This window comes from Chanodichthys erythropterus, chromosome 7, assembly GCF_024489055.1.
Source record: "Chanodichthys erythropterus isolate Z2021 chromosome 7, ASM2448905v1, whole genome shotgun sequence".
NCBI lineage: Eukaryota > Metazoa > Chordata > Actinopteri > Cypriniformes > Xenocyprididae > Chanodichthys > Chanodichthys erythropterus.
The window spans coordinates 31380444-31402872 of NC_090227.1; the positions used below are offsets into that span (position 1 = coordinate 31380444).

Consider the following 22429-nt stretch of genomic DNA (forward strand, 5'->3'; position numbering starts at 1 on the left):
AAGGCCTTTATTAACCCCCCAGAGCCGTGTGGAGTATGTTTATGATGGATGGATGTTGATGGATGCACTTTCTTGAGCTTCATAATCGTTGATCCCGTTTACTGCCATTATAAAGCTTGGATGCGTCAGGATATTTATGGATATAACTACGATGGTATTCATCAGAAAGAAGAAAGTCAATTACACCTAGGATGGCTTGAGGGTGAGTAAATCTTGGAGTAATTTTCATTTTAAAGTGAACTAATCCTTTAAAGACTTTTCCATAGCCGCATATGTAGTAAGTCTTTATGGTTTATTGAACAAGCATGAAAACACTGTTTAAACCCTTTCCAATAAAGATCTATAAAATGTAAAACTTATTTGGATTTTACAAAGCTATCTTTAAAATACAATATCCTGAAAAACAAATGTTTCTTTTTTTGCTGAGTTTATATATACTGATATATATATATATATATATATATATATATATATATATATATATATATATATATATATATATATATATATATATATATATATATATATATATATATAATATACTTGACAACCAATGGTTATTGTATGAAATCAAGGTATGGAAAGAAGCAGAGTGAACATTCTCTTTTGTGTTCATGAGGAGTTTGGAATGATATGAGGATGTGTAAATAATAAGAACATGTTCATTTTTGGGTGAACTATTCCTTTAAGGTCAGCATTTGAAATCTTCAAGCTGTGAGCTAATTTGGTCTCTCTGAAGACAGCACATTAAAGCCTTAGAGCAGGCTGATTGATCTATGGATGTTTGCTTATCTCCACAGTGGAAAATCAATGCTTGGCACAGACATAAAATCCTGTCAGTGCAGTCTGACTGGCGGGGAGCAAGGCATGAAAGTAATCACGCCATGGATGGGTCGATCACTCACTTGGTGAAGTGGCGCAGTTTGGCCTCGATGCTGCGGTGTCGCATGCACATCCGGGTCAAAGCGGAGCCAATATCCCTGGTGGCACCTGACAACAAGACAAATGAAAGTTAAATAAAGAGATAAATGTGACAAGTGAACAGCTTGAAAAATGTTTGTAGTCTTAAATTGTGTGGCGATAGGCAGCAATGACAACTTTGTTTTTAAAATTTAATCACAAATACAAAAATGGCCACAAGGGGGCAGACTAATCAGAAGCATGAAAGCAGGTCTATTAAAGGAAAAAGCATGTGCTTAGTCGGTGAAAATACAAGATAATTGCACCATATTCACAAGAGACAGAACTTCAAAGACCACAAATAGACCATTTCCCAAACAGCATGGCTCTGATCCATCAAGAAGTGCTCACTCGCTTGGTGACCTTGAACACAATTACTTAGCGGTGTTAACTTTCCTCTCCTGCCAAGTGTAATTAAAATGGGGTCTTAAGCTATAAAGCCTAGCCTGCCTGGGCCGTAACACAACCAGCTCATCCAAGATTTCCCCCAATCTCTCAGCAAGATCTGATGAGATTGAACTCTGCTGGTATGAGGGCCAGTAGGTTACACAGGCCAGAAGGGCCAAAGTCTCTACTTACAGAGTTCAAAGGGCCAGTGGATATAAGGGAACATCTGATTGATAACTAGACATGGGAATTGTAAATAATTTTACAGTTTTGGTACTGATTCCACTTAATGATTTTGGTTTCTTAACTGTGCCAATGATAAAAATATATATATACACACACACACATATTATATATATATATATATATATATATATATATATATATATATAACTTACCAAATGATGAGATGAGCTTAATAATTAATAAACTAAAACTATTCTTGAAAAATTCTTGAAATGACTTTTCAAACAAGCCTTTCAGCTGTGCTGCCATTCTGGATTGTAGAAGAATAGGATGCAATAAAAAAGTTCAACACTCTTACTTCAGCAATGAAAAAAGAAACACTAATGTGATGTTTGACTAAAGTCATTTTTGCTTAGTATGGCTGAATTGGATCATAAAAGGTCAGCAGCAAAGACAGTAAAGTTAGATTAAATTACAAAAAGTATATGTGTGTTATTTAACATTTAATTATTGCAGGTTTGCATAATAGTCTATACATTTCGCATTTCACGGTTTTTATTAATTTTGAAGAATACTGAATCTGTTTTGGTGCAAGTGCAATGAGTAAATGCAGGCTCACATTTAGTCTAGAACTACAATAACCATCATGTTTACACAGTGCACACAACGCCTCTGCTCCTTACTCCCGATTTCTCTTAACATGAGGACAAGAGAGCTGTCAGTCAAAAAATGGGAAAACAAAGTAACATGCATTATTTATTTGAAAAAGTAACTTGGATATTTTGATGTAAATTTAAAAGTAATGCGTTACTTTACTAGTTACTTTTTTTTTTAAATCAACTCACATTGCTCATTATGCATTACCCCCAACACTGACCGGCTCATTAAAGTTATTTGTTCAGGAGTCGAATTACACTGGATGCGCCGTATGTTTTTTGATTCAATAAAAAGAACTGGCTCATTGGAGTCATTTGTTCAGGATTTGGACTACAGAGTTCTGATACCTCTGAATAAGCATTGCAGAAAACTCTGTCTCCATATTTTACTAGTGTATTTTGTCCGCAATGTCAGAAGAATACAAAAGGTAACGTAAAACTGTTCTGAAAAAGGACTGATTGTCGGTTCACAGCCCAAACTGATTGTCAACTTCACAAAGTTTTAATAGAAGTGAATATGTTGGTGTTTGTTGGTTTTATACACCAAATATAAATTTGTGTGTGTGTTTGCAATAAGAAATTGGAGTAGCCCAGAAGAACAGCACTGCCGCACTCTCCATCTCTCCATCCAGGTCCAAAGGGAAAAGGAGGGAACCCGGTAAAGGGATATCCCTCCATTCTTCCACTCTGTATCTGCCTTTCCTGTCTGCTCATGTTTCCTAAACACCATTATTACAGGAGAGAATGGGAGAGGCCGGCAATAACCTGCCCTCCTATAACCACATACACACACACACTGAAGCACAAACACAACTACTGAAACATCAGAACTAAAAACCCTCAAAACAAACAGCCTCCAACATGGGAGCTAATCACAAAGAGGCATGACTTCAAATACAAATAAAGTAAAGATTTGAAGATTTTTAAGCTTTTAAAAGTCTTCAAACCAGTGTTTTTCACAGTTTGTCCAGCTGGGTGGGACACTGACAGATTGAATGGTAGCCAAACCAGGTGACAGTAAGAAGAAAAGGAAGGTTAGAGATCAGCCATCTGAATCCTCGGTCTGAAGAGCTGTACTCAGGAAATGATATTGCAAAAAAATACATATATATCTCTGTGTATCCCAATTGGCACAGACCCAAATGTCCACCCCATAGTGTCTGTCTGCTGAGAGAAAGGCCTGCTGTCAGTACACAGTGTGCTTGTCCAAGAGCACGCACGACTCACATCCTATTCTCAAAGGTCTTCAGCAAGGCAAATCAAGTTCAACGCCACTGGTGTTGAGACATAACAGAGCTCTCCCAGAGTTGATTTGCGCACACACGCACACACATCCACTTACATGGCTCAGTGCAAAGTTCACAGCTGCACTTTAGCTCAAAAACGAAGGCTTTTTTATCTCAAAAACAGACCTTCTCAACATCACTGCTACAGTCAAGATGATATGCTACACAAACACACACCTGCCAGCATCCCCTTCCCTTGAGGGATCAGCTGACAGCTCCATCCTGAAAGCATTCAGAGACTTCCTGTATCCAGGAGTCCCCTGGCCTCCCACCCTGACCGGACGCACACGACTCCCACAACCTTTCTTCAGATCACATGATCCAGAGGCTTCAGATGCTCCATTCAGTCAGACTCTCACTGCCTCCAACACCTGCCCACGGCTGGGAAGCTATTTAGCAGATCTGTGAACCCTTGAGGAACTACTCATGTGATCAACAGCTATTTAAAGGGATAGTTCACCCAAATATGAACATTTTATCATCATGTACTCGCCCTCATGTCGTTACAAACCTGTGTGGCTTGCTTTTTTCAGTGGAATACAAAAGAAGGCTGTTTTTGTCCATACAATGAAAGTCAATGAGGTTCAAAACAACATTGGACCATAGTGACTATCAATTTTTTTTTTTTTAAATATCTTGTTTTGTTTTGCAGAAGAAAGTCATACACTGAAAAAACAATTACAAACACTGAATTAAATGTGAAATTTTGACGTAGAAAAACTGAAATAGTATTTTCTCTTAAAACATACTTTTACTGTTTTATGCAACTTACAGAATTCTCACTTTTGACCTTGCTGGTTCACTGGTGACCTCAGCTGAGAATTACAAATTATTTTATAGGCACAACTACAAGTTTGAATTTTTGTCTTAAAGAATAACATTCATGGATTAATTGCTCACATTAACATGAAGAATGTGCATTAAGAAAGTAAATACAACTACCTCAACAACTAAACAAAACCTTAACATTATTTCAGTGAAAACATCTGATAAATAACGGCCTTCGCTGCCATCTGAACTGAGAAGCAGTGGCCACGGGCCACTCAGATGTGCCCTCTCTCTCTCTGAATGGATACATGTGCAGGTGCAGAAGTGGTTGGCAGACACTCTTAAAAGAGTCTGTGAATGGCTGGCATTGCAACAGTTGTCATGAGAGAGTCAAACAAGATTATTCATGGTCTTCTCTCTCCTTGGTCTCCCAACAGCTCACTGTGAATGTTCTGCTTCATGCAAACTGCAGACAAAACAACTGAGATATAGGTAACACTTTACAATAAGATCCCATTTGTTAAGGTTTTTATTTTAATAATGTAGTAAATGTTGAAATTAACAAATTAATAAATGCTTTAGACATTGGTAGTTCATGTTAACTAATGTAGCTAACTAATGGAACTTTATAGGGGTTATGCGGAATGTAACTTCCGTATTCTGTAAAACAGATCAGATCACTTCCGGTTTAGGTCTTTTGTATGTGCTTAATGAAAAAATTAGCTGTTTTATCCAAGATAACTTAAAAGGAGAGAGCAAAAAAGGAGCATAACTGATGTCCCCCGCATTTTCAGATTGATATTTAAAAGCTTTCTTAATTTTTATTCTTCACACTAATGTTTAGATATTTAATAGAATAAAACATTGACTATGAACTAGGTAGTTTCGCTGATTACCTTAAAAGTCCATAGATATGCTGTCAGTTCACACTGCTGTTAACATTTTCTCTGACAAGCGGATGCAATGAGACCAGTATTCCGGTTTAGTCATGTGACGTTCGACATATACCCTACTGTAAATTGTTAACTGCATCACACATTATCACCAGATCATTTGAAATGTCACACATTGTGGGAAGGCAAAGTAATTTGCTAAGCAACATTAAAGTGAACATGAACTCAAAATGGACCAGTATTTATTTTTTGATAATGCACATTCTTAGTAAATATTATTATTACACATAATCTTTAATTACAAAAAAAAAAAAAAAAAAAATTCTCATGAAAAGTCTTTTTAATTTTCCACTAATGTTACTTAGGCTGCTATAATGTTATCTATTTTTTTATGATGAAAAAAAAAAAAAAAACATTCTTGGGACCAAATTTAAAAAATACTACTAATTTGTTACAACCAAAATGATTAGTTTATCTCAAATTATATTAATGGTTTTAGGTCAATATAATGTTTTTTCAGCATTCTTACAACTTAATTATATAATTAAATTAGCTATAATATAACAGTAGAATTCTGTTAGTCAATATTTAATTTAGTTTACTTACTTTAAATAAGGCCACATTCAAAAGACCTTAATATTTATTGTGATGTTTTTTTTTAAATATGTACTAACAAAAAATAAATAAAAAAATAAAAAAATATGCAGTTAGTAAAGCTAGCCAGAAAGTGTTCTGCACATCAACACTGTGATGTCAAGTGAAAATGCTATTTAAATCTAAATCTAAATACTATTTATCTTTCCCTAAATTTTTTCTCACTAAATATCTAGTTTCACTCAGAAATGCACCACATTAGAAAACTACATTGGTTTACGAATGAGGATTCACTTTACATTTAAGAAACGTCTCTTTGGGACCACTATAGTGTAAAATCACATACTCAATGCTTCATATAAACACAACCATGTAACCCAGCAGTAACCTCAAACATAAATACACATGAGTAAAAACAAACACGTGCACAGCTTTTTCCCCTCTTCTCACGTTTTTAGACGTCTGAGAAAGTTTCTGAGGGTTACATAATGGTCTAATAAACCAGCAGCCTGATAAACAGAAGAACTCAATGTCAAAGTCGCTCTCACACGTTCAATCTAACACGAGTACATGGAACAAGACAAGAGACAGGAAGACCAATGAGAGCAAAGCTGAATTTGGCCCCCTGCCTTCACTCTATCTGTTCTCAATTACTCCAGACTTCCCAAGACTCTCTCCTGGCATGAGGAGGGGACATTCAGGATGCCCATGTGTGTGTATGGCTTAGTGTGAGTGTGTGCATGTGTGTTTACAGCCTGTATAAGACTTCCTGTCTGGGGGATAGAGCACTGCTGCTAAAAATACTCCGCAGTCCTCCCTGTCCAGATGTGCTTCACATTATAGCTCCAGCAAAAACACAGTCACACATTTTACTAAAACAGACATAATAGGGACCCCTCCTCTCTGTCTGTCTCTCTCCCTTTCTCTCTGTCCATCTGTCACTCTATTAAGGTTGACAGTAGTTCAGTCAGGCGTGAGCTGGAGATAACAACATCAGTTACTTTTCCCAGCTGCTATTTCTTGTCTTCTTTTCCTTTTCCTTTTTTCCCCATAGCCAATTCCCAACCAGAGGCCTGAGGTACTTCTGGGGCACTTAAACACATTTTGCTTTGCTGAACCCATATATTGTACAGGAATGTACAAATTTAAAAGTATATATTTAATTAGTTACTAATTCTACTAATAATAATTTATTTTAATTAATCATAAATAACAGACACATATACAGTATGTATGTATATACACTATATTGCCAAAAGTTTTGGGACACCTGCCTTTACAGGCACATGAACTTTAATGACATCCCATTCTTAATCCGTAGGGTTTAATATGGAGTTGGCCCACCCTTTGCAGCTATTACAGCTTCAACTCTTCTAGGAAGGCTTTCCACAGGGTTTAGGAGTGTGTTTATGGGAATTTTTGACCATTCTTCTAGAAGTGCATTTGTGAGGTCAGGCAGTGATGTTGGCGAGAAGGCCTGGCTCACAGTCTCCGCTCTAATTCATCCCAAAGGTGTTGAGGTCGGGACTCTGTGCAGGCCAGTCAAGTTCCTCCACACCAAACTTGCTCATCCATGTCTTTATGGACCTTGCTTTGTGCACTGGTGCGCAGTCATGTTGGAACAGGAAGGGACCATCCCCAAACTGTTCCCACAAAGTTGGGAGCATGAAATTGTCCAAAATGTCTTGGTATGCTGAAGCATTAAGAGTTCCTTTCACTGGAACTAAGGGGCTAAGCCCAACCCCTGAAAAACAACCCCACACCATAATCATAACCATAATCCCCTCTCAACCAAACTTTACACTTGACACAATGCAGTAAGGCAAGTACCGTTCTCCTGACAACCGCCAAACCCAGACTCTTCCATTGGATTGCCAGACAGAGAAGCATGATTTGTCACTCCAGAGAACATGTCTCAACTGATCTAGAGTCCAGTGGCGGCGTGCTTTACACCACTGTATCTGATGCTTTGCATTGCACTTGGTGATGTAAGGCTTGGATGCAGCTGCTCAGTCATGGAAACCCATTCCATTAAGCTCTCTACACACTGTTCTTGAGCTAATCTGAAGGCCACACGAAGTTTGGAGGTCTATAACTATTGACTCTGCAGAAAGTTGGCGACTTCTGTTCATTGTGTGCCTCAGCATGCGCTGATCCCGCTCTGTGATTTTACGTGGCCTGCTACTTTGTGGCTGAGTTGCTGTCGTTCCCAACTGCTTACACTTTGTTATGATAACACTAACAGTTGACCGTGGAATATTTAGTACTGAGGAAATTTCACAAATGGACTTATTGCACAGGTGGCAACCTATCACGGTACCACGCTTGAATTCACTGAGCTCCTGAGAGCAACCCATTTTTTCACAAATGTTTGTAGAAGCAGTCTGCATGCCTAGGTGCTTGATTTTATACAAAAAAGTCCAAAAAAGTGACTGGAACACCTTCCCACAAATTTTGCTCACAAGGCTACATTTATTTGATCAAAAATACAAAATAGTAATGCTGTGAAATATTATTTACATTTAAACAGAAATCTTCTGTAACATTATACATTTCTTTACTGTCACTTTTGATCAATAAATCAAATAAATCTTTCAAAAAATCTTAAATCTAGTGTGTATGTGTGTGTGTGTGTATATATATATATATATATATATATATATATATATATATATATATATATATATAAAATCATAACGTTTTAAAAACTTTTATCTTATATTATATGTTATATTACTAACTTTTTTTATTTTCATGCATCTGTGATTGGCTTAAACAGCCGAACATAATTGACTCCAAAATAAATATGTTGATTATGGAGGCTTCTAAATGCATACCAGGTTTCCTCTGAAAAATATTTGTGGTAAAGACTGTCATAAGAGGCATTCAAGGATGTAAAATGAGTGCTTGTTTTTACTAAACACAAATAATGAAGGACAGAAGTTGGATTTAACATCTGTTGGTTCTTCATTTTGTCTAACTTTACAGTTTCCCCATTTACCAGGCTTGAAAAACAATATCATGGTAGTTTGATATATACCATGATACTGAATGATTTCCATTTTCATGTACCATGATACAATAAAATCATGGTATTACCACCTCATATGTATACAAAAATCAATGTACTAGCATGTTACATGGTAAGGCATTGACGAATGTCCAAAAAACTGTGGTGTTGCCATAGTACATGGCCAAAAAAACAGGGTAGTTTCATGTGACCATGTCCAAAAACCATAGCACTTTTTGTAACTGAAAAATTATGGTAATCTTAGGGTCAAAATCCATTTTTATACTTACTGTTAATATGCATGCAGCAATGTTTTGTTGTATAAATATTATATTCAAAGGGGGAAAATACAAATCACCAGTATATACACAACTAAAACACAGCAAGCCTCAGTTTAGCAAAGATAATGATATGTGTGAACAAAGGTCCATTCTAAGTGCTTAATAAACACTTGGAAGCTGTTTGGGGACCCACAGACCTGATAAAAAGGTGAGTTAATAGAAATGGGTGAAATGTAGCAAGTGTGAATCTGACGGTATAATTTCCGGTGCCAAGTAAGGCGAACTCTTGCCCATACCCCACACTCCAGATGGCTGGCACGGATACATGCCATCTGCCAGTCCAGAGCTCCAGGGAAGATTAGCAGCCCACTACGTCCCACTGACACACACTCACACTAACATGCACAAACTTAGTCTGTGTGTCAGAACAAGGTAAAGAGGATTACACGTTTCTGCCTCGCCACTGCAAGCCGGGGGAAATCGCTTCCAAGCTCCTTCCTTGTATAGACATGCACTCATACAGTATATATACGCTGAGAAGAGCCTGTCATCAGCGTGGATGGAAAACACACAAATACAGACCCAAGAGCCATCATTAAAACACACCTCACTCCAATCCCATGATAAAGAGGTTTGTGACCATCTCCCATGGTGTATCTCTCACAACATAAGAAATTACCCACAGGACTAACTATACACTTACACAACTAAATCACTATGGGATGGTGCAATGCAGAGTGCAAGCACTGACATCATATAAACAATAAAGAACTGCTAATAAAAAACTAGATGAACAAAGCATGTATCATTACTTTTAACTTGTGTTCCAGTAAACATCCCTCTTCCAGCATTCATCACTGGAAGTGAATGTAAGCAAATGCAGCTATTCTTAGAGGCCAGACGTCCAAATGCAAGTCAAACACAGACATCAAACACTTCCACGCCTGTCTAACACGTGCTCTAATAGACTGCCCACATCTGCTCTATAAAAAACGCTGACCATGACGCCATGACTATAAAGATCACAAACAAGCCAGACTGCTGGACTCCTTTGCTATCAAAGGCAGAGAGTCATAATAGAAGAGAAAGGTATTAGAGAGAGTTGCAGTATGTAATTTCCTTCCATATTGACGTTCACTGTATTGGTATTCGCAAGCCTACTAACACTCAACTTAAACTGACCTTTACTTGACCAAAACTTCAATCCTAAATGCATGTATGGAACAATAAGTCTCTATACTGAGTTGAATGGTGATGAAACCTCAATATCCTCCTAAAAACCCAGCATTGCTGCTCACCAGCATAGGGTATGTTTTGCATGCTGGGAACAGCATGGGATGCTTGTTTGTTGGTCCAAAGCATGGGAAGCGGGAGAACTGGTGGACCAGCAAACCAGCTCAGTTTTGCTTGAAAACAGCATGACTATGCTAGTCCACCATACTAGCTTTAACCAACATAAACCAGCCTGGACCAACATGGAATTTATGCTGAAATTTTTTAAGCAGGGTACTGGTCAAAACTGAGACATCCAGTCAATCATGAAGGTGAATTTGAAAGGTGAACTGGTAACACTGTACAATCATAGTATAGATTGTAAACATATTCAGATTGCTTAAAACAAAATTGCAATTTTTATGCACACAAACAAATTGTTGTTCATTGTTAGTTCTGCATAAACAAAGTGAACCTTACTGTAAATTGATGACAATTCACTTATATTCAAACACTTTACATGTTCAGGTCGTAAGTTAATGTGACTGTCCGGACTGTGTGTGATTATGGGCCTGCTAACTGGGGTGATGGGGGGAAGAATGTGTGTCACTGGAAGCCGGTGAGACGAGAATCCGTCTGATGTTAGCGAGATCTCCAGCTGTGCCAGTGCCCCCAGCCTGTCCCTAATTCAAAGAGAATGCATGCCTCTGTTGCTGACACTTAATACCATGGATTATATACTGCCCTCTCATTGGTGTAGACTAAATATGATTTCAATGCAGAGCTACTGGAAACCAAAAAAAAAAACTAAAGTGAGAAGCTTGTAATGAATTCTTTCCTTTGAAAATAGGGCAAAAATCATTTGATACACTATGGTGTATCGTGCAACTTGTAACTTTTATATCAACACTAAGTAATAAACAATGTCCAGACAAGGTCAGAGGTGAAAATGCTCCTGTGACAGCAATCTACTGAAAGTATTGACAGTTCACTGAACTCATTTATGGCAGTGCTGTATGCTTGGAGTCTGGTGCAGAACAAAGCGCTCCCGCAGGACAAATGGAATCAATCTGGTTCACTGGCATCTGGTAATGATTCTGAACTGGGCAGAAGGGTGAAGGTGGATAGGTGGGTAGGTTTGCATTCGCCTTTACTAGACTGAAACAAAATAAAATTGGATATAGTCTGTCTCTATAGAGTCTAGAGTTCCCTTAATTTCTTATCACTGCAAGTGTGCCATTTTTAACCAGCTGCTATATATTCAAAATATATGCTTAAAAAATGCTAAATATATGTGGCTTAAGAAACATATTTTTTTGGCAAATATATTAATTTCAAACTTTTAAATGCTAAAATATAAAGTACTACAAAATGTACTTGTTGTAAAATGTAAACAAAATGTAAAATGTTTATTCATTTATTTATTTGCTTAAATGCTTAAAATGTATTTTCCAAAATGTAATGTAATATGAAATATATGTCTACAAAATATATTTTAAGCAATATATGTTAGATTGAATATATATAAAAGCAAAAAATATATATCTTCTATATATCTTCAATCCATTAAAGTCCACATATACTAAGCCTGTCTAACCCCAAACCAAAACTATTAATCATAGACCAATGTGTAAATTAAACTATTCCATCATAATTTCTCTCCCACACTAAAGCTCTTTTTTATAACTGTCTGGTATCTGAGAGGAAGTGCTGTAACCTTGCAGATTTGGTAGCCAATAGCAACCGTGCCTTTTGTCCAATGTGGTTGGTCAGTAAACACACACGCTAATACACACAAACCCACCCATGATATAAAGATCCAGTGCATTCAGCGCTAGTGTACATATGGTGCAATTTACCAGACAGATTCAAATGAGTAATTCAGCTCTAGGCCGACAGCTATGCCTGACCCACATCCTTTAACTGTGTTGATGAAGACTAGATTTGTTTGGCCTTGTCTGCTCCCTGCAGGCAGTAACTAGAGGATTTTAATGGCACAGGAAGGATTCGGTTTCAGAGATCCAATAGCAGCCAAGCTAGAAGCAGAATTAAACTATGATGAAATATGACTCGCAAGCCATTTCCTAGTTATCAGAACAAACCCATAGTGACCTTTCTGCTGTATTCATATACTGTATTTAAGCATGACTTTCAACTAGGGCTGAACGATTAATTGGAATTAAAACAACATTGCAATATGTCAGTGCGATTATCAAATCACAGAGCCTGTGATTTAAAGGTGCCCTAGATTCAAAAATTGAATTTACCTTGGCATAGTTAAATAACAAGAGTTCAGTACATGGAAAAGACATACAGTGAGTCTCAAACACCATTGTTTCCTCCTCCTTATATAAATCTCATTTCTTTAAAAGACTTCTGAAGAACAGGCGAATCTCAACATAACACCGACTGTTACGTAATAGTCGGGGTGTACGCCCCAATATTTGCATATGCCAGCCCATGATCAAGGCACTACACAAGGGCAGCCAGTATTAACGTCTGGATCTGTGCAGAGCTGAATCATCAGACTAGGTAAGAAAGCAAGAACAATAGCGAAAAATGGCAGATGGAGCAATAATAACTGACATGATCCATGATTACATGATATTTTTAGAGATATTTGTAAATTGTCTTTCTAAATGTTTCGTTAGCATGTTGCTAATGTACTGTTAAATGTGGGTAAAGTTACCATTGTTTATTACTGTATTCACGGAGACAAGAGAGCCGTCGCTATTTTCATTTTTAAACACTTGCAGTCTGTATAATTCATAAACACAACTTCATTCTTTATAAATCTCTCCAACAGTGTAGCATTAGCCGTTAGCCACGGAGCACAGCCTCAAATTCATTCAGAATCAATGTAAACATCAAAATAAACACTGTACTTACGTGATTAGACATGCTGCATGAGGAACACTTTATAAAGATCCATTTTGAGGGTTATATTAGCTGTTTGAACTTTTTTTATGTTTTTTAAGGCAAGCGTGAGCTCTTGGGGCGTGGAGCACGAGAATTAAAGGGGCACACACCCTGAATCGGCTCATTTCTAATTATCCCCCAAAATAGGCAGTTAAAAAAAAATTAATTAAAAAAATCTATGGAGTATTTTGAGCTGAAACTTCACAGACACATTCAGGGGACACCTTAGACTTATATTACATCTTTTCAAAAAAAGTTCTAGGGCACCTTTAATTAATTTTTAATCTGCATGTTTCAGAGTGAAGCATGGCACATCAGTGTTCTTACTCGTGAGCAGCTCATGATTTGGTGTTTTCAATGTCTCAAATCAGCTTGGTTCGCAGTAAGGGCTGATTTACACCTCTGCGTCGGACCTACGCCGGAGCCTCTGCGCCGTAGGCTACGCGTCTGTTTTCATTTATACTTCTGCGTCGTTGTCCATGTCGCTAGTAGGCAGTGCCCGTGGTCATGTTGCGTATCAAGGCAAAAGCCGAAGAAGCTTGTCATGTACGTTGTCAGAGAAGCTTACAAATAGAAGTGGCAGAGAAGCGGCAAATAGGTAATGACTTTTGTTGCAGTATGACTGCATGTGTCCCCTGAAACAGACCATTTTTTTCATTCCTATGGAAGCTGAAAACACTCGCTCTTCTCTGAGTGTTCCGCGATAGTTTTTTGACCTGAGGAAGGGGTTCTAACAGACCAATCACAGCGCTTGCAGTCCACGTAGAATTGACGCATTGTTACATTATGAAAGAGGTGCACATCAGGCTACATTGTAGGTATGCATGGTACACACAGCCTATGCCATAGCTACAGCATACACTCGACGCAAAAGTATAAATCAGCCTTAAATGCTGCTCTACACAAATCTCTGCATCTGATCTGAGTAAATGAGGTTAACTCTAATGAGCAATTGGAAATGCAACATCCCTGACAGCAACAAAGTGTCGGCCCAGATCCGACCCACATCTGATCCGCATGTTATCCACATGTACCTAACGTGGGCCGGATCTGGGCCACACTATGTTGCTGTCTGGGATACGCCAACCATCTTCTCATCCTTGTAATGATATGTACTATTCAACAAAAGAGAAACCTTAAGTGCTCCCTGCGGTTTTCCGTCAAAATAAAAGTTTGACGGTTTAACATTTGAAAATGAAGAAATAAACACTTTATAAACTTTATTATTATAAATCTTTTCTTAAACACTCTTTGTTTTTATTGTTTGTCTTTTTTGTTTGTGCGTTCACGAGAGAGTCGAGTTCTGGCGGTGACCTCTGACCCGACATAGGCGTAGCATAAGCTTATGTGAGAATAGACGCCTCTCGCGAAAAACCACGTAACTCTCTCTTTAGTGCGTGTATGGTCATTGCCGGAAGTTTTAAATATGTACATTTTTCTTACAAAACCCCATCAGTTCGCTTCAGAAGGCGTTTATTAACCCACTGGAGTCGTATGGATTACTTTTATGATAGATGGATTTTTGGAGCTTCAAAAACTCGTTTCAATGCCATTACAAAGTTGGGAAGAGCCAGGATATTATTTAATATAATAAATGTGTTGACTGTAAGAGAAAAGTCATATACATCTAGGATGGCTTGAGGGTGAGTAAATTATGGGATTTCATTTTTGGGTGAACTATTCCTTTAATAACCACATTAAATCACAAAATGTTGGCCAAATTGTGCAACCTACAAAGAAGCACAGCAAAGCTGGAAATTTTATCGCATTTGAAATCGCAATTCCAGAAAAATCGCAATTCGATTTTTCTCTCCAAATTGTGCAGCACTAATTCCAACTTCCATCCAATGGCATATTTTGAAATGTAATTGACCCTTCTCAAAGACCCGTCCCCCATAGTTACTGTTGCTTTGTCCGACAAGCCATGGCGCTGTCACGCCACACAGAGTGAAAAATACATCACGGAGCAAAGAGGACACTGACAACATGTCGACAGACAAGACAGAGCAGGTTACTTATGATATTAAACAAAGTCCCAGCTTTCAAATTGTGTAATTTTTTAAGAAATTCGAACAATAAAAAACGTTTTTTGACTCTTTAATGTGTCGTGACAGATTGCTGTAGCGACTCAGCTCAAGCGGCTCGCAAACCAATCATCTCTTCCTACTAGTTCATTTATAGCATCAAATAAACATGAATGAATATGAGAAGGAATCTTGTTTAAAACACAGAAAGATGTCAGTACACACCATTTTTCAAGTTCAAGTCCACCGAGGTTAATCTTCTAACACCTGATTGCTTTGTCGGACAAAATGGCGGATTCAACGTTATGATTGGTTAGAACGCTTGTCAATCAAACTTATAGTCTCCCAAAACAACGTCAACAAACATCTGCAACCCCAAAATATTGATCACTGTGACCTCAACTTTTTAATTGAAAAAATGTACCTCTCGTGTTGGTTGCCATGTCTGCCACCTTTTGAAAAGCATCAAGGAATGCTGCAGCCGCCAACACTGTGGTTCTGTGAAGGGAGTAAACAGCAAAACATTTATAGTCATCAGCGCCAGTGCTGATTAAGAACAGCAGGCAGACCTGTTGAAAATCACTTGATTCACTTCTTGAGAATGCAGATTAAGGACCGAATGGAGGGCTTACGGTCTCATGGCCTTCGCTTGTGTGAATCTGTGAAGTCCATGAGACCTCAGGGTGTCCCATTTGTCATTTTATGATTCAGAAGGGTGCGCACGTGGGCTATTCGACTTTGTGTCGATTCCACTCTGGTGTGGACTATAACCCAACAGCTCATGCGGCAAAATATAGGCCGCAAAGGATTGAGGATGACATTTGGGACAGGGCCTATAAGGGGAGGATCAATATCTCCAAAAAGATAAAATAAATAATCAATATAAGGATGTCTGAACTGTTTAATCACCTTAGCTGGGAATGTAGTTTCGTGGCCTTTGCAATGAAGTCTTCCCACACCGGGTATGAATACTACAGGAAGGAAGAGACACATATAAGAGAGTTAGTAAGGACATAAACCTCAAAACAGAACTGCACACAAACAGGTACCCCAACACAGACACATTCAGAACTCCATGTACCACAAAGAGAGAGCAAAGCACTTCAGATGAGGACCAGATGTCTCGCCGAATACAAACAGTCATGACACTCTTCCATCTGTTTTAGAAGAACATTCTCGACAGAAACACCAGCTAAATTTCATCCAGGTGTGCTGACCCTGTCTGTCATGATAGCTTCCTATGCTGTTTAAAAGACCAGCTTATTTTGTGCCCCAACATGGGATGCTGGTGTCCTCACAATAGGCTTCTTAAAGGGATAGTTCACCAAAAATGTATGTCTGTATGTCTTACTTTCTTCTTTGGAACATAAAAGAGGATATTTTGAAAAATGTCTCAGTGTTGTTGTTGTTGTTTTCATACAATTGAGGAAGTCAATGGGCACCAAAACTGTTTGATTACCAGCAATACAGGTTTGGAGAGACACGAGGGTGAACTATCATTTTTGGGTGAACTATCCCTTTAACTAGCTTAACCATCAACACTTCCTTGGTCAAGTAGAACCATTGTAAACAACAATAAAATCATAAAAGAATGACTAAAATGTTAATTCCAAAATAATTATTTATTTTGACACTCCAAGATGCATCTTTTATACAAAAAAAACAAATGCAAAATCATCAATGGCCTCAGGCTTTCACACTGGATCAATTCAAGAGAAAGTCTGTCTTTAATAGACTGAAATTTGTAGAGACAGGAAAGAAGAATCTTTTTAAAATTGTGCTGACAGCTCTTGTTAAAAAACTGGAGAGGTTGGCATAACGTTGTTTTGCAAGGTCTTTGTATCTGTCTGAAAACCTCTGTCTCTATACACATTTGTGTTAAAAACTGCAGAATTCTGGCATCGGGTTTGCTGATACAACCGCTAAAGATGGAAAGACACTAACCACATGGTAGAATACCTAAGACATCTATTGTAAACAGTGGTTTATTATTATTTCTTTTTTTAAAAATTAAAGCAAGGGAGTCTGATTTTTTGTTTGTTGATGTTGGAATCTAGGATTCTTGTGTTTTCGAAGAAAACTTAATTCTGCTCTGCTGCCCACTGTGCACCTAAAATTACACCCTTAGCTACACACAATCTCACACACAATTTTTTAAAAGTTTTTGAAAGAAGTCCCTTATGCTCACCTAAGGCTGCATTTATTTGATCAACAGTAAAACGGTAACATTGTGAAATATTATTACAACTAAAAAAACTCTTTTCTAATTTATTCCTGTGATGGCAAAGCTCAATTTTCAGCATCATTACTCCAGTCTTTAGTGTCACATGATCCTTCAGAAATCATTCTAATATGCTGATTTGATGCAAAACATTTCTTAGCATTATCACAGTTGGATTATTTGATAAATAAAATTATTTTTATCAATATAATATGTCCTTGCTTGAAGTATTTCATTTAAAAAAATCTTACTAACCCCAAACCTTTGAATGGTAAATGCACACAACAAGAAAAATGATTCTGACTATCTAACTCCAACTCTTCCAAACAGTCAAAGGCAGTTATATTTAAAACCCACAGGTGGTTAATTAGCTTTCAGGGAACAAGGATGAGAAAGACACAAGGAGATTGAGACTAAAACTGATGAACAAATAAGGTTGCTGCAGGTTAAGAACAGTCTGCAGATACTGTGATCAATTCACTTATAGGCCGTAATTGACAATAGCTTAAGTCAATAATATGATCAACTCATCATAGTTACAGACTTTTAATCAGAAAATAGAGCATAATTGTATAACTGTTTAGCTTTTTTTAGATTTAAAAAATATAGGGTGAATTAGAACATAATTGCTATATTCATTATAATATCAATGCCTTGCTCTTGAAAGAAGAATAGTATTGTGATTGGAATAAGTTACAAAGCCCAGATAAGAATTTGAAGAAAAGCCAAATTTTGTGGTTATTTCCTAGGCTCCATGCAAGTTCCTGTGGCCAATGAACACATTAAACAAGATGACAGAAAGCCCTAACATTTCAACCCAAGAATGAAACTGACCTTAATGATGTTTGTATGGTCAATTTTTGTCATATCAGTCCTTGAGATTATCTGTTCTCATGAAGGCTATCACAGTCACAACTCAAAAGCTAAAATAAACAAACACCAAACGTTTGAAAATCCTAAAAAATTAAATTAAATATGCTCTTAAAATTTGTGCAGACAGAATTTTTGACACTGGAGGAATTTAAAGTAAACAATTACAAAAAAATATACATAAAATTTATTAAAGGTGCCCTAGAATCAAAATTTGAATTTACCTCGGCATAGTTAAATAACAAGAGTTCAGTACATGGAAAAGACATACATTGAGTTTCAAACCCCATTGCTTCCTCCTTCTTATGTAAATCTGATTTGTTTAAAAGACTTCCGGAAAACATGCAGATCTCAACATAACACCGACTGTTACGTAACAGTCGGGATCATTAATATGTATAACCCCAGTATTTGCATATATGCCAGCCCATGTTCAAGGCATTAGACAAGGAAAGGCAGTATTAACGTCTGGATCTGTGCACAGACAAGGTAAGCAAGCAAGAACAATAGCGAAAAATGGCAGATGGAGCAATATTTACTGACATGATCCATGATATCATGATATTTTAAGTGATATTTGTAAATTGTCTTTCTAAATGTTTCATTAGCATGTTGCTAATGTACTGTTAAATGTGGTTAAAGTTACCATAGTTTCTTACTGTATTCACGGAGACAAGAGCCGTCGCTATTTTCATTTTTAAACACGTGCAGTCTGTATAATGCATAAACACAACTTAATTCTTTATAAATCTCTCCAACAGTGTAGCATTAGCCGTTAGCCACGGATCATAGCCTCAAACTCAAAATACTTTACTTAAATACTTTACTCACATAATTCGAAGCATGCATACAGCATGCATGACGAACATCTCGTAAAGATCCATTTGAGGGTTATATTAACTGTGTGAACTTTGTAAATGCACTGTAATATAGTCGAGAGCTCGTGTGGCAGGGAGCAGGTGAATTAAAGGGGCGGCGCGCTGCCAAAATCAGTGCATAGTTAATGATGCCCCAAAATAGGCAGTTAAAAAAATTTATTAAAAAAAATATATGGGGTATTTTGAGCTGAAACTTCACAGACACATTCAGGAGACACCTTAGACTTATATTACATCTTTTAAAAAGCATTCTTGGGTACCTTTAAATGACCTGGGTAATACTTTATTATGATGTTCAACTTTAGTCATTCTACTGACTATAAGTAACTTTGCAACTACATGTCAACTAACTCTCATATTAGTTAGGTTAGGGTTAGGTGTTAGGGTTCGGGTTAGTAGAATAAGTTGACGTGGAACCATCAAAATAAAGTGTTAGCAGATATTAAGCAGACAGTCTACTAATACTCTAATGATAGTTAGTTGACATGTAGTTCCAAAGTTACTTATGTTTAAAGTGGACCATCGAGTAAAAATGTTACCATGAACTGTTTAAACTGACGAGTAATTATTATTACTTATTTAATTCAATATTAGTTTTATTCTATTTCATTTTATTTTGGAAGTGAAAACAGCCTGTTTCTGTGTTTTCATTTAAAATTATTCAAACAAAAATAGCTGTCATAAGCCACAGCTGTAAACTCTTTTATAGACCTTGGTCTGCCAAGTGAAATCACTGAGTAATGAAATGCTACAATATGCTAATTTCTGAAGAGGAGTTTGCCCTACCTACTCACATCATCTCTGACATTACAACACTCTCCGGCTGCACCCTCTTTACAAGTGTTGATATACTGCATGTCAAACAAGCTGAACGTTGCCAGGGTTGGACCTGTGCCAAGTCTGGAGCCGTTCACAATATACGAACTCCAGATCTGGCATCTGGCCATTGAACTTCACTCAAATGCCAACTTTCAGCAATAACATTCACTACTGGAGCCGCATGAGAACATGGAAACCATTTATGGAACAGTACGTACAACCACAGGGTTCTGCTTCAGCAATGCAACAGGCTGGAAAGCACTCCAAAAAAAGAAAAAATTGCAAATAGTTGAAGGAAAAGGAGATCATATCTGAGAGACGGCCATGAGAGGTTTAAATGTTACAGGGGAACAGATTCAATTCAGTTTATTTACACATCTGTGCTTTCAATTACATTTTTATTACCTTATTTTTGTGTGTTTTTAATGACATTTCACACAACAACATAAGATTTTGGCTTGTCTTCATTAAGGAATATCACTACAAATGTCTCTTCTTAAAATATGTGAGTCAAAAAATTGTGCAAAGTAACGAAATAAATTAATAAGAATAAATAGCGCAAATTTAGCATGCCATGTAATATTATATCTATTATTGATATTAGTAAGGTTAGCCACTGTAATATCCCATATTTTACATAGCCTGAATGTGTTTCTATATTACAAACTTTTCTCTTCTGACAAAAATAAATGTAATGCTTTCCTAAATGCACCAATGTCAATATTTTACATAATGTTTTTGATTCTTTTTACTTTACTGAAAATCACAACATGGCTCAGAGCAAGTGCGATTTTAGTTGAGCTCCACATTTAAGCTCACTCTGATGCATTTATATCTCTTTATGAGCCATGCATAATCCCTGCACATTAACATTGCTTTCAGAAATCATCAATATGATAGAGGGCCAACATGAGCGATATGGAGAGACTCGAGTTCAAAATAGTGGTAATGTCTTTTGGTCATTGGACAACTAATAGCTAGGCAGACTTTTAGTGCACCATTTTCAAATCTGTGACTATGTCAAGTAAAATTAATTGGGTTAAAATGGGATTATATGGTTCTTGCAAAATTCAAACTACATATGAGCCTCTCTAAGCATGCAATAACAGACAGTAGTGCGATAGGTCACATAGTAAAACACTTGACTATCAAAGCATAATTTTACATTTCTGTTAAAGCCGCCTTAAATGTGGGTGGTGCCCATGCTTCATATAAAACCTCTATATTTTGAAGAAAAATCATTTCTGAAGAATTTTGATCATTTCTAACTAACTAGACCTATATTCTGTGGGGTAGGGGGGGGGGGTCTCTCTGTCTTTTTACGTAGGCCTATTATTTTTATTTATCTCAAACAGATAGCACAAAAATATGCTTTAACATTTAAAAGGTTCTACAAAAGGGTTGAATTCTCATTTCACAACAAAGCCCTCCATGCTGAGACCCCCATGTCATTAATCACAGCATCGGTGGTGCAAGCAGCTGGACCCCTAATGAAAACAAAGGCAGTAAAACACAACCATCTTTTTTTGCTAAATATCTGCATCAATAAAACAGTGCTAGTACCTTCATATCATTGACGATCGCCTGAAACAATCCACCCAGAGCGCCGCACTCCTTCTCCACACTCTCCATCATGTCACCAAGCCCTTGATTGTTATACGCGCTCAGTGAATGAACAAAATAGATTAAATCTTCTGATCCAAATAAGCTGATTTCGTCTTCAGGGATTGAGATGAAAGTGTTCCATTACACCCTAATATACAGATCTCTTGTTGCTTCGGATGCAAATGTGAGCAACATGCAGCAGATGTCGGCAAAAAAGGAAACAACAATTGAGGCTGTCGGGTGGCTCTGTGCCCGTTATCCAGGGAATGATGGCTGGGGTCAAAAGATCTAATTCTCCCCTCCCAACCCCCGGTCTAGGATCCAGAGGACGATTGGTGTATCATACTAACAATCTGTGCTGTCAGATCCGCGAGGTTTCAGCTTAAACACTGCCAGTGTAACAGCGATTTTAGGATGAAAGAAGGAGTCGAGTGATGCAGCGAAAGACGGACGTGATATTCGATCCTCCAGGTTGGTGGGCGGGATCTTTGGGGATGGAGGCGGGGCTTATGGGTAGACATATGGCAAGTTGATGTGTGCGTGTATGGGGAGAGGACAATTGAATGGTGGTCCTTTAAAGCAGCTTTAATGTGTCTTTGTGTGGCAGGGACAAAGTTAACAGCACAGCTGCCACTGCAGGCCAATAAATGGACAGTGCACTATTTTTAACCCTTTAACTGTCACTACATCAACAATATTTAAAAATTATAAAACAAGACGAAAAAAAATATGTTTTTTTTTCTAGTAAATTAAATAACATAACTGACTTAAAGGTGCTAAAGAGGATCTTTTCGTCGACTGAGAAACCAAAGACCATTAGTGGGTTTTTGAAATGAGCGCATGCGTAAGAACAACCCCCC

At 37.4% G+C, this 22429-nt stretch overlaps 1 protein-coding gene across 7 annotated transcripts in view; it reads right to left on the minus strand.

Moving 5' to 3' along the window:
- mtss1la (MTSS I-BAR domain containing 2a) overlaps positions 1-22025 on the minus strand; it is a 31242-nt gene extending 9217 nt beyond the window's left edge. For 3 of the 7 annotated variants that reach the window (XM_067390174.1, XM_067390173.1, XM_067390170.1), the window contains exons 1-4: positions 21528-22025; positions 16086-16147; positions 15601-15674; positions 906-990 (exon numbers count right to left, since the gene is read on the minus strand). In XM_067390174.1, the coding sequence (XP_067246275.1) occupies positions 906-990; positions 15601-15674; positions 16086-16147; positions 21528-21599 (293 nt within the window). In that variant the 5' untranslated portion in view covers positions 21600-22025. The remainder of the gene's footprint in view (positions 1-905; positions 991-15600; positions 15675-16085; positions 16148-21527) is intronic. The other 4 variants (XM_067390176.1, XM_067390177.1, XM_067390175.1 and 1 more) reach the window with 2 other exon arrangements.
- Between the last annotated feature and the right edge of the window lie 404 nt (positions 22026-22429).